The sequence below is a fragment of the Anomaloglossus baeobatrachus genome, chromosome 3 (assembly GCF_048569485.1).
Source record: "Anomaloglossus baeobatrachus isolate aAnoBae1 chromosome 3, aAnoBae1.hap1, whole genome shotgun sequence".
Lineage (NCBI taxonomy): Eukaryota > Metazoa > Chordata > Amphibia > Anura > Aromobatidae > Anomaloglossus > Anomaloglossus baeobatrachus.
In genome coordinates, this window is record NC_134355.1 from 102,123,033 (window position 1) to 102,136,068 (window position 13,036).

At 42.4% G+C, this 13,036-nt stretch overlaps 1 protein-coding gene across 2 annotated transcripts in view; it reads right to left on the reverse strand.

The window, feature by feature from the left end:
- Nucleotides 1–874: 874 nt before the first annotated feature.
- Nucleotides 875–13,036, reverse strand: part of SANBR (SANT and BTB domain regulator of CSR) — an 81,989-nt gene continuing 69,827 nt past the window's right edge. The window contains exons 20-22 of one of the 2 annotated variants that reach the window (XM_075339353.1): nt 10,034–10,122; nt 7,976–8,064; nt 875–1,074 (exon numbers count right to left, since the gene is read on the reverse strand). In XM_075339353.1, the coding sequence (XP_075195468.1) occupies nt 1,038–1,074; nt 7,976–8,064; nt 10,034–10,122 (215 nt within the window). In that variant the 3' untranslated portion in view covers nt 875–1,037. Of the gene's footprint in view, nt 1,075–7,975; nt 8,068–10,033; nt 10,123–13,036 lie in introns of both variants that reach the window. The other variant, XM_075339352.1, reaches the window with a different exon arrangement.

Genomic DNA, 13,036 nt, shown 5'->3' on the forward strand with positions numbered 1-13,036 from the left:
CATACGCATGTCACATGGATCCTTGGTGAGAAAAATCTACACACTTGCACGGCAGTCGCACGACACTCGCACGACACTTGCATGACACTCGCATGTCATACGGATGGATGCTAGGTGAGAAAAAAAATGCAGACCATATGCATGACACTCATCCCATTTTTCTGGGCGAGTATCGCAGTGATTTTTTCATTGCAAGTGGAAAAGAGCCCATCGGGTTATCCTTCAGAAAATTGTAAAGAAACGTTATGAGCCTTGCTTTCAAAGGTGATTAATCTGATTGAAGACCAATAATTGATTCATTTTTTAGCCATATGTGGGCAAAATCTGTAAAAAAGTAATGGCTCTTGGAAGAAAGGTTAGGAAAAAATGAAAAACGGAAAATTTCCCTCGGGTGAAGTGGTTAATACAACGCTACATAACTATGTCATGGTCATGGGATGATCACACAGATGTAATAGAATAATCACAGTAAAAATTAAAACATCTGATTTTTTTTTCTTTTAACCTTCTTGCACCTTTTTGCTGCAAAAAAAATGGCATAATCAGTTAAAATGTTGTAAAATACAGTGGGGGTTGGAGTATATTTGCACAAAATTTTTTCAACTTTTTACAACGTCGTATTTAATGAACTGGCTGCAAGGATCTGGAAAATGAAAACCACACACATCTTCAAACAAACCATCCCCCAAGCAATTTAGACCTAAAAAATGGCACAAATTAAATAATTTGTGCATATCAAAGGGAGGTTAAAATCTCCAAAAAGTAGACAAAAAGGGCTCAAATTCAATAATTAATCAGGCCCTTAGTTTTAGTAAAACAATAAAAGAAAAAAAAACACTCCATAGAATTTTTTTAAAACAAGTTTATTTAAAAAAAGAGCATAAAAAGCTAAGTTACATATATTAGCAAATTCATTCTAGCGCTTCCGAAATAGCAAGAACTTGTCAAGCATAAATTAAAAATATTAATAAATATCCATTGTCCCCATGGACAGATCCTTAATGATAAGAAATTTCTAAAAGCATAAAAGCCCATACTTATGTAGGCCGTCCAATCCCAAAACGAGGTTTAGACCTGCAATAAAACACATCAAAGGTTTCACTAAATAATATAGGAATATAACAGAAATATGAAGATATTTTGCAGAAATTTTACATATCTACAGTACAGGTCAAAAGTTTGGACACATCTATTCCGGCATTTATTTTCCTTGTTCTTATTAAAATGTGCACCTTATAGATTCAGACTGAAGGCTGGAAAATCACAATCACACACAAATGGAACCAGGGAGTAAAGAAACACGTGAAAGAAACCAAAATGTGTGTTAAACCTTAGATTTCTCTAGTTCCCCCCTTTACTCTCATTGGGATTCTCTCAAGCAGCGTTATCAGGTCGTTAACTGGAATGACCATGTCATCTGACACAACATTTCATCTCTTTCCTTCTTGGTTACATAGCCCTTGGTATGTGTTTGCACAATGCTGTGGTAGCCAGAGAGTCTTGAAGTGGAATAAATCATTAATGGTATCACAAGAAAAGCCTAAGGGTAAGTTCACACAGTGCGTTTTTCGCGGCGTTTTTGCCCAGAAAACTGCATGACTTTGCTTTCCCCAGCAAAGTCTATGAGTTTTCATTTTTGCTGTCTGCACACAGCGCTTTTTTTCAGCTGCGTTTTTGTGGTGACCACAAAAACGCAGCATGTCAATTATTCCCGCGTTTTTCATCGCGTTTTTCATCCATTGAGTGCAATGGGATGTTGAAAGGCGCAATGAGAAACGCAAATTGTTATTATAGCTGCGTTTTGGTGCGTTTTGTTGCGTTTCTAAGACCAAAAACGCAGCTATAAACGCAGGAGGTGGGTAGTAAAGTGACATGTACAGGAAGAGGATTCCTTCTGTCAGTAAATATAGAAGCGTGAATCCTCCCGGTACCGTCACCGCTGCGTCCACCTCCTGTCCTGTGCATGTCAGCTCCTGTGCGGCGCCATGTCTGGGCGGGAGGTGGAGGCAGCTGCGAAAACAAAAGTGAACAGTAGAAAAAAAAAAATGTCATACTCACCTGTCTGCAGACTCCCGGTGCCTTGCCCGCTCCCAGCTCCTATTCCCGGTACCGCCGCTCCGGCTGTGTGCAGTCTCCCTGGGTACGTGCGATGGATGCAGGACCTGGCGATGGATCACCTGATGCAGTCACCTGACGCGTCAGCTGATCGTAAGTCTCGGGGTGACGCCGGCGCCCGGCCGGTTTAACCTGTCAGCGGATGCCGTCAGGAGACTTCATCCCTGATTACCGGCAGCTCCTGCAGCGATCGGATCAGACTCCGCTCCAGGAGCTGCCGGTAATCAGCACATAAGTGAGTATTTTTTTTTTTTTTTTTTGCACTGATGCATCAGCTGATTGTATAAACGGCTTTTATGCAATCAGCTGATGTGTGATGTGATTTACATCCTTGATCCTGACACATCATCTGATCGCTTTGCGTTCCAGCAAACCAATCAGATGATATTGGATCCGGATTGGGCGGCGCAGGACCCTTGACCCAGGATTACTGCGGAGGGAGGCTCTTTATTTCAATAAAGATGGAGTCACTAATTGTGTTGTGTTTTATTTCTAATAAAAATATTTTTCTGTGTGTTGTGTTTTTTTTTTATCTTTACTAGAAATTCATGGTGGCCATGTCTAATATTGGCGTGACACCATGAATTTCGGGCTTAGGGCCAGCTGATAATATACAGCTAGTCCTAACCCCATTATTACCCAGCGAGCCACCGTCACCAGGGCAGCTGGAAGAGTTGGATACAGCGCCAGAAGATGGTGCTTCTATGAAAGTGCCATTTTCTGGGGTGGCTGCGGACTGCAATTTGCAGCAGGGGTGCCCAGAAAGCATGGGCACCCTGCACTGCGGATTCCAATCCCCAGCTGCCTAGTTGTACCTGGCTGGACACAAAAATTAGGCGAAGCTCATGTCATTTTTTTTTTAATTATTTCATGAAATTCATGAAATAATTTAAAAAAAAAAGGGCTTCCCCATATTTTTGGTTCCCAGCCGGCTACAAATAGGCAGCTGGGGGTTGGGGGCAGCCCGTACCTGCCTGCTGTACCCGGCTAGCATACAAAAATATGGCGAAGCCCACGTCATTTTTTTTGTTTGGGGGGGCAAAGAAATCCTGCATACAGTCCTGGAAGGAGGATGCTGAGCCTTGTAGTTCTGCAGCTGCTGTCTGCTCTCCTGTATCCACTAGTGAATGGAGTATGCTGAGCCTTGTAGGTCTGCTCCCCCTGACTCTCCAGCAAACAGTCCTGGATGGATCATGCTGAGCCTTGTACTTCTGCAGCTGTCTGCTCACCTGCATACACTAGTGGAGAATGAAGAACATATGGAAGAAGGAAATGACATCAGACCTTTTTTTTTTTTCCAACAATCTTTAATGGCAATGTTCACTGATAAAAAAACGCAGAAAAACGCAGTGAGAAAAACGCAGCAAAACACAGCCAAAAATGCACCAAAATGCGGTAAAAACGCACGCGTTTTTGCATGCGTTTTTAAAGACGCTGCGTTTCTGTGCGTTTTAGCGCTAAAAAACGCACAAAAACGCAGCGTCAAAAAAACGCAGTGTGTGAACCTAGCCTAACAACACATTTCACAACCTCCCACACTATAATTCATGGTGAACTCCACGCATGTCAAAACCATATGCTCACCTTTTGTTCGTGTTACAAAGACATGGCAGCTGGTACCAAAACTCTCTTATTTTGACTCATCAGACCATAGTACAGATTTTCACTAATCTAATGTTCAGTCTTTGTGTTTATTTGCCCAAACAAGTTTCTTTTTGTTTGCGGTTCTCAGTAGTGGCTTCTCTGCAGCAATTTCACAATAAAGGCCTGCTTCTTGTAGTCTCCTCTGGACAGTTGATGTTGTTACTGTATGTGTCTGCTACTTGGTGCCTGTGACTCTTGTTATCTGAGGTGCTGTCAATTTGCAATTTCTAATGCTGATGACTCTGATGAACTTATCTGCAGCAAAAGTAATTCTTAAGCGGGCTTTACACGCTACGACATCGCTAATGCGGAGTCGTTGGGGTCACGGAATTCGTGACGCACATCCGGCCGCATTAGCGATGCCGTTGCGTGTGACATCGATTAGCGATTTTGCATCGTTGCAAAACAGTGAAAAATCGCTAATCGGCGACACGGGGGTCCATTCCCAATTATCGTTACTTCAGCAGTAACGAGGTTGTTCCTCGTTCCTGCGGCATCACACATCGCTGCGTGTGACGCCGCAGGAGCGAGGAACGTCTCCCTACCTGCCTCCCGGCCGCTATGCGGAAGGAAGGAGGTGGGCGGGATGTTACGTCCCGCTCATCTCCGCCCCTCCGCTGCGATTGGGCGGCGGTTCAGTGACGTCGCTGTGACGCCGCACGGACCGCCCCCTTAGAAAGGAGGCGGTTCGCCGGTCACAGCGACGTCGCCGGACAGGTAAGTATGTGTGACGGCTCTGGGCGATGTTGTGCGCCACGGGCAGCGATATGCCCGTGTCTCGCAACAGATGGGGGCGGGTACGCACACTAGCGATATCGGGACCGATATCGCAGTGTGTAAAGTAGCCTTTAATCTTCCTTTCCTGGGGCAGTCTTCATGACAGCCAGCTTCATCATAGTAACTTCATAGTCACTGACGGTTTTCATGACTACACTTGAAGATATCTTTAAGGTTCTAACAATTTTCTGGATTGAATAATCATCATGTCTTAAAGTAATGATAAACTGTCACTCTTGTTTACTTAGTTGGGTGGTTCTTGCCAAAATCCGACAGTTGTGGAAAATGGCTCAGCACTGTATGGAGCTTTGTACCAACACTACCTCTGCAAAACACACTTGATGGTCACAAACTTTTTCTGATAGCTGGTGAGTCCACAATTGAACTCTGGATGAGGCATTGGAAGCCATTTTAGGTCATTACCTGATGAAGCTGCTTGAGAGTGTGTAAAACTGTCATCAGAGTAAAAGGATGGTACATGGAGGAATCTAAGGTTTTAATACATATTCTGGTATGTTTCCGCTGTGTTTCTTAACTACTTCTTTCCATGTGTTCGTTTGAACTTTTGCAGCTTTCTGTCTGAATCTACAATGTGCACATTCCCATAAGAACAAGAAAAACCAATGCATGAACAGAAATATAATTTATTTAAATCTTATAAAAAAAAAATGAAGTAAACATTACCAGATGTCAGATAATGTTTATATACACAATAAAAATTAGAGGTGGTCTAGGGTTTGAAAAAAGTACAGATTGCAACATCTGTCTGTGGTTTGTGTGTGGTATTGCAGCTTAGCAAAGCTTACTTTGATGAAGATGAGTTGCAATATCAGTCACAACACACAGACCATTGTGGTAATCAACAGTATATAGAAGCAAGAGTTCTATTCTAATCCATGGACAACCTCATTCACTTTTAATAAAGTGAACTTGGCAGCTGATTCATTTTTGTAGACCGGTATGCTTTTCTCTAAAGCATTGTGGCATTACAGAACTCTTCTTCCCCCAAAAAAGCTTTAAAACAAGAAGCAGGGACGCATTGACTAGGATGACTGGTCTCAGATATGTATCCCTGCTGTCTTCTCGCCTCCCTATTCACCTAGGTTGTCCGTGTGTGTGTAGGAAGAGAGAACCTGGAAGGGAAATACCTCCGTGATTTGTCATTGTGGTCACCTTGTCACTGGTCCCCAATTTTGAAGTATGGCTGTGATAATGAAGCCGGTCGTGAATGCAGGCTACGTGCGATTCGAGCAGCAGAAAACAGCTGCCATATTGTAAAACAACTATCTGTGCTCACAAATGTGGTAGTGGAGTATATGAGTATATGTATATGAGTTATGGTAATTCACATCCCATTTAGTCTGCTATTAATGATTGCTATTTCCCATATGTGCCTGTTACCATGCTCTGTATGCTACCCTGGTGTAGACAATCCCTCCTTCGAACCACAACCTTCCAATCTGAGGAAACATTCAATTTTCATCATACATAGCAGTGCCAATGTGTGCGGTAAAAAGAGTTGCACCATCACATCCGGATCTGCACCAATCATTCAGACAATCCCTATCACAGCAGTCAGGCTGAGATTTGAAACCGTAATAAAATGTGCTAAAATGTGACCACAGGATGTACTGTATGTCTAAATGTGGCCTTATGGTGTACTGACATGTTCAGATTTTATGGTGCTTGATCCCGATCAGTACTACTTATATGCTGCCCAGTATCAACCTTCAGTTGATCTAGACATTGGTGAGCGGCTATAACACAGGCGGCTCCAGCCACAAGTTCTGGGATCAGAAATAAGGCCCCTTTCACACATCAGTTTTTTGCCATCAGACACAATCCGTCAAATTTTGAAAAAACGGATCTAGCGACTGATGCCGCTGGATCTGTTTTTTTTCTTATTGACTTGTATTAGCAACGGATTGCGACAGATGGCCTCACGTTTCATCCGTCGTTCGACGGATCCGTCAAAAAATGTTTGTCCATCGGACAGACGACGTCCACAGTAACGTTTTTTGTGTAAGTCGAAAAAACCGACAGTGACGGATCCGTTGCCTATGGGTGCAGGATTCGTCGCCATCGGTCAAATGAAGGAATCCAGTGACGGATTTCTTTTTTTTAACTGAGCATGCTCCAAGTATTATTTAGCCACCAGCTAGTCGGATCAGTCGCATCAGTTTTGCCACAATCTGAGATGGATCCGTCGAGAAAACAGATTTTGACTGATGGCAAAAAATTGATACGTGAAAGGGGCCTAACTTTCTCCGTTGAAGGCCATCAATGACTGGTCGAAATGTATAAAGAATTGCATCTGTTTCTGGGAAAGAGGGCAATGCCAGGTATCAGAACTGCTCACTTGGCCAAGTACTTAGGATGTCACTCTTGTCTTCCTTTAATACATTCACACAAAGTCATATACTAAAGATAGTGGCTTTCTATTATATGACCTGCACCTTCACGTACTGCTCGAATGAAGACTAAATACCATTGTGTCCCCCATGGACAATACATGGGTGTCCTTACTTTTCACATTACTCTGTACTACCAATGTTGTATATACAGTAAGTCTGAAAGGTGATTCTTTCCTGCTAAAAAAACTTAGTTGGACTATCTTACGCATTAATCATTTTTCTCATCTGAGTCAGCAAATCATTGGATGCTTTAGGGTACCGTCACACTTTAGCGACGCCGCAGCGATCCCACCAGCGATCTGACCTGGTCAGGATCGCTGCTGCATCGCTACATGGTTTCTGGTGAGCTGTCAAACAGGCAGATCTCACCAGCGACCAGTGACCAGCCCCCAGCCAGCAGCGAAGTGCAAGCGACGCTGCGCTTGCACGGAGCCGGCGTCTGGAAGCTGTGGACACTGGTAACTAAGGTAAACATCGGGTATGGTTACCCGATGTTTATCTTAGTTACCAGCGCACACCACTTAGCTTAGCGTGTGCAGGGAGCAGGAGCCGGCACTGGCAGCGTGAGAGCTGCGGAGGCTGGTAACGAAGGTAAATATCGGGTAACCACCTTGGTTACCCGATGTTTACCTTGGTTACAGCTTACCGCAGGCTGTCAGACGCCGGCTCCTGCTCCCTGCACATTCAGGATTGTTGCTCTCTCGCTGTCACACACAGCGATGTGTGCTTATCAGCGGGAGAGCAACAATAAAAAAACGAACCAGGGCTGTGTGTAACGAGCAGCGATCTCACAGCAGGGGCCAGATCGCTGCTCAGTGTCACACACAGCGAGATCGCTAATGAGGTCACAAAAAACGTGACTCAGCAGCGATCTCAGTAGCGATCTTGCTGTGTGTGAAGCACCCCTTAATTCAAGATGTTTTAGAGGTCACTGGGTGATACTGGGGATTAATGCAACTAGTACATTACTAGACACAAATACTCCATGTACCAGATCCATAGTGTATATAAATCAGATTCGGTACCTGGGATTCTTCTCTGTGTTACTCTGTCGCGTGTTTGAATGAACAGAGGCTTTGAATTGAGCTTCAAGTCTGGAGTAAATTCCTCCCGCCTGCTAAAAAAGGAGACTTTATGTATAATAAATTCTGTTTAACCCCAACCTGCAGTGGCCAATATCAGTTTTTTGTTTCTATTTTTTTTTCTTTTCTTCCAAAAGCTATAACTTTTTAAGTATTTCATCCACTTAAACATATGAGAGCTTGTTCTTGCGGGACAAGTTGTACTTTTGAATTACACCACTCATGTTATTATGTGGTGTACTGGATAGTGGGAAAAAATTCCAAGATTGCAGAAGAGAGCATAATTCGGCAATTTTTATTTTTTTGGTGGGGAAAGAGGATTCAATTGACAGCATTCATTTTACAGTAAAAATGACTTGCCAGTATGATTCCCCAGGTCCGTACGATTACGAAGATACCAAACATGTATAGTTTATTTTAATTTAAATGGTGAAAAAACCTTTGGAAATTTGTAAAAATAAAAAATAAAAGTTGAAGATGTTGTAATTTTCTGAGACCAATTGCATTTTAGGTCAATGGGGCTGTGTGAGGGCTTATTTTTTTGCTCCCTGGGCTGAAGTTTTTATTGATGCCATTTTTGGGGTAGATTCAATGAGGTAGATTGCCTTTTTTTGCATTTTATTGCAGTGTTGTGGTGAGTGAAGACCACAATTCTGGCATTTAAACCATTTCTCTCATTACGCTGTTTACCAATCGGGTTAATTTATTCAATATTTTGATAGATATTAAACAGATCTATCAAAATATTTTATATATATATATATATATATATATATATATATATATATAATATTATATATATATATATATATCCATGCCAAATATGTGTATTTGTTTTATTTTTAATGGGGAAAAGGGGGTTATTTTGATCAGTTATATTTTTTATTTTTTTCTATTTTACTTCCCCAATTTTCACTGTATTTGTTAGTACTTGTATGTGCGATCATCAGATCGCTTGTATCATACACAACAATACTACAGTATTCATGGCTATCCATTGGACACCGTGATCATGTCATGGGTGCACCCTTGGGCGCAAAGAATATCGTGCTCCCATGTTGGGGTGCTGTAAATGACTAAGTAATGTAATGTGCATCAGCGAGGAAAGGTCAAGGAGCGCCCGCGCATGTGCACTACAATGCTTTGAGAAGCGCATGTGCACAGGAGTGCGATGGACAATATGTGGATGACGTAGGACGCGTCATCCACCTGAAGCAAGAAGAGAGGAGTCGCTGGATCCAAACCAGCGACATCCACCGGACCAGATCGCTCCACAGGTGAGTATAATAAAAGGGCTTTTTTATGTAATACAGATCAGCTTGGGGATTTATATACAGTATTCTAGAATGCTGTATATAAGGGCTTACAGCTGGGGGCCGCACTTTGTATGGGAAGAATCTGGTGACAGGTTCCTTTAAAAATCCTATGATCAAGTTTGAGGGCATAGTTTTTACTTAAACGCATGTATTTTGGGCTAACAAAAAAATGATTTTTGCAATTAAGTTGCATTTAAATTTTTTAAAAAGAAAAAATATTAAAATTTACAAACTCCCTGTTAAGGCCCCGTCACACACAGAGATAAATCTTTGGCAGATCTGTGGTTGCAGTGAAATCATGGACATATTGTTCCATTTGTACACAGCCACAAACCTGGCACTGATTGTCCACAATTTCACTACAACCACAGATCTGCCGCAGATTTATCTCTGTGTGTGACAGGGCCTTTAGAACGAGCTCACTGACAGATTATTTGTTAATTCATTCTTCAGCAAACAATTTAGAAGGGAAACAAAGAGCCAGTAAAGGCCAAACGCTACAAAATTTTTAATGAACACAAATGCAAAAATAAGTAAGTAAATGCATAAGTAAAAAATAAAAATGCACAATCGTCTTCCAGGCTGAAATAATAAGTTGATGTGGGTCAGAATGGTAGCACACAGATAGAATGGGAATCACCTGGTCTTTGTATACTGATCGACCCTGTTGGTCGGGTGTACTTACTTCCTTCCCATCTTTGGTCGTTATCCGATCCACCTCTCCTAGTCTGATTTTGATCAAATGACCTGTAATTTCCGTCATTCTTCTCTGATCTGCGACAAAGGAGAGATATTAATTCTCTTTCACTGCATAAAACATTGCTACATCGTGTGGATGAATAGTGTTGTTAGATACAGCTCCTCGCTGCTTGATGTGCATGGGATGATCCAGCCTGCAAGTGATGAGTGTCGGAGCACGGACAAAGCCGGGGAGGCTCTAGACGTACTTTATAAAGCCCAATGATAGTGAGATCCACAACACGGTGGTTTAAAATCAAATAATCTTTATTGTAAATCCATTTAAAATATAAAACAGGGGCGGGGAAACTTTTTTTTTCCAAGGACCATTTGGATATTTCAAACCTAATTCATGGGCCCAGAAAATGATCAACTTAAAAATGATCCTGCTATATTTGGTCAAACATTTAAATAACTCTCCTCTGAAGGTATGAGCTGGAAGAACTTCTTTTCTTTGGTGAGGTGTGATCTTACATGGTATTAATGATGTTGCTACTTGCAACTGCTAATCCAGATTTGCGAGGGTCTGAAGACAGTTGACTCTTTAAGATACGTTTTGTAAAGAACTCACAGCAGTGTTTTTCCGAACACACAAGTATATTACACTACATGTCTCCTCACTGTGGGAAATTTAGCACTGCTCACATTATAGTTATAGAATGCAAGCAGTGGGATGTCTGTAGTGTACACAGGAGACACTGAGAGTGCTGTATACATCACATAGGAAACACCAAGACTGCTGTATACATCACATAGGAGTCAGTGAGACTTCTGTATATACATCAAATAGGAGACACTGAGAGTGCTGTATACATCACATAGGAGACACCAAGACTGCTGTATACATCACATAGGAGTCAGTGAGACTGCTGTACATACATCACATAGGAGACACTGAGAGTGCTGTATACATCACATACAAGTCAGTGAGACTGCTGTATATACATCACATAAGAGACACTGAGAGTGCTGTATACATCGCATAGGAGTAAATGAGACTGCTGTATATACATCACACAGGAGACACCGACACTGCTGTATACATCACATAGGAGACACCTAAACTGCTGTGTGCAACATCAAATAGGAGACACAGAGTGCTGTATACACAGTCAGTGAGCCTGCTGTATATACATCACACAGGAAACATCGAGACTGCTGTATCCATCACATAGGAGACACTAAGACTTCTGTATACATCATATCAGAGACACTGAGTGTGCTGTGTACATCACATAGGAGACACTAAGACTGCTATATATGCATCACACAAAAGACACAGAGATTGCTGTATATACATCATATAGGAGCATAAGGAAAACTTGAAGGGCCAGCAAAACTGGGCCGCTGGCCCAAACACTACAGTCCCTGGGAATGTGCTCAAGGGCCAGAGGAAGGGAATTTGCATGCTGTAAATGTCCTGCGGCCGGTGGTTCCCCTCTCCTGATATAGAAGGTAGCTTCTATATTTTAAATGGATTTACAATAAACATTATTGGACTTTAAACTACTGTATACTGGACTTCACACTATCATTGATATTTCGTTCTCATTCTATTCAGGATAGATTATCCATCCATTACTTCAAAAGTAATACCCTCCATATCCTTTAAAGGGAATCTGTTACCATTTTTTGGTATCCCATCTGAGAGCACCATGATGTAGAGACAAGAGATCCTGATTCCAGTGATGTGTCTCTTATGCGGGCGTCACACGAGACGATCTATCGAGCGATATGTCGTCGGGGTCACGGTTTTCGTGACGCACATCCGGCATCGTTTACGACGTCGTCCCGTGTGACACCTACGAGCGACGCAGAACGTTCGCAAATCGTGTATCGTTGACACATCGTTTATTTTTAAAATGTCGTTTATTTTTCTTTGCGCCGGTTGTTCATCGTTCCCAGGGCAGCACACATTGCTCCGTGTGACACCCCGGGAACGATGAACACAGCTTACCTGCATTCTGCGGCTCTCGCCGGCTATGCGGAAGGAAGGAGGTGGGCGGAAGGTTTACGTCCCGCTCATCTCCGCCCCTCCGCTTCTATTGGCCAGCCGCTGTGTGACGTCGCTGTGACGCCAAACGTCCCTCCCCCTTCAGGAATTGGATGTTCGATGCCCACAGCGACGTCGCTCAGCAGGTAAGTACGTGTGACGGTGGTTTAACGACTTTGTGCGCAAAGGGCAACTTATTGCCTGTGACGCACAAACAACGGGGGCGGGTATGATCGCTCGTGCAATCGTACGATAGATCGTATCGTGTGACGCCCGCATTAATGTGCTGCTTCCTGCAGATTTGATAAAATAACAGTTGTACTTGCTGCAGATCTACCAGTTCTCTGGATGCTGAGCTCTGTATAAATCCGTCCACATCACTAATTGACATATTTCTGTGTATATTGTGCATAGATAGAAAGCTGCCAATTAGTAGTGGTAGCAGGGTTATACAGAGCTTATGAATACAGAGAACTACTGTACATGGCAGTAAGTTTACTAACCTGGTAACAGATTCACTTTAAGGTAGATCATGTGAATTACTGATTGAGAGTTAAAAAGTGTTTCCTAAAATCAACATGGATTACAAAAATATCTTTTTAAAAATTCTCACAGTCAAGAAAAAAACCTGATGCTGCTATCTGCGCCATCTCCAGACAGGGCTAGGTCATGATTGTCTATCATAGTCATGTGTTCCGTCACTGGATGTAATGCCTTTACTGGCAGACAGGTGGTGCAACAAGCAGCAGGTTGCCTGGTTTTGAGAAAATCTCTTTCTTTTCTTTTGGAAAATATGGCAATTTTTGAAACAAATTTTGAGCAAAAGTCAGAAGTGGATTCAAAAGGAACGGGAGATTTAAAAGGAATGACGTAGTCTTCGCTTTTCTATTACATCTGCTTGTGTTTTGGAGTTATAAGAACTCTATTAAAAAGTTTGCTGGTGTTCTTAAAAAATAA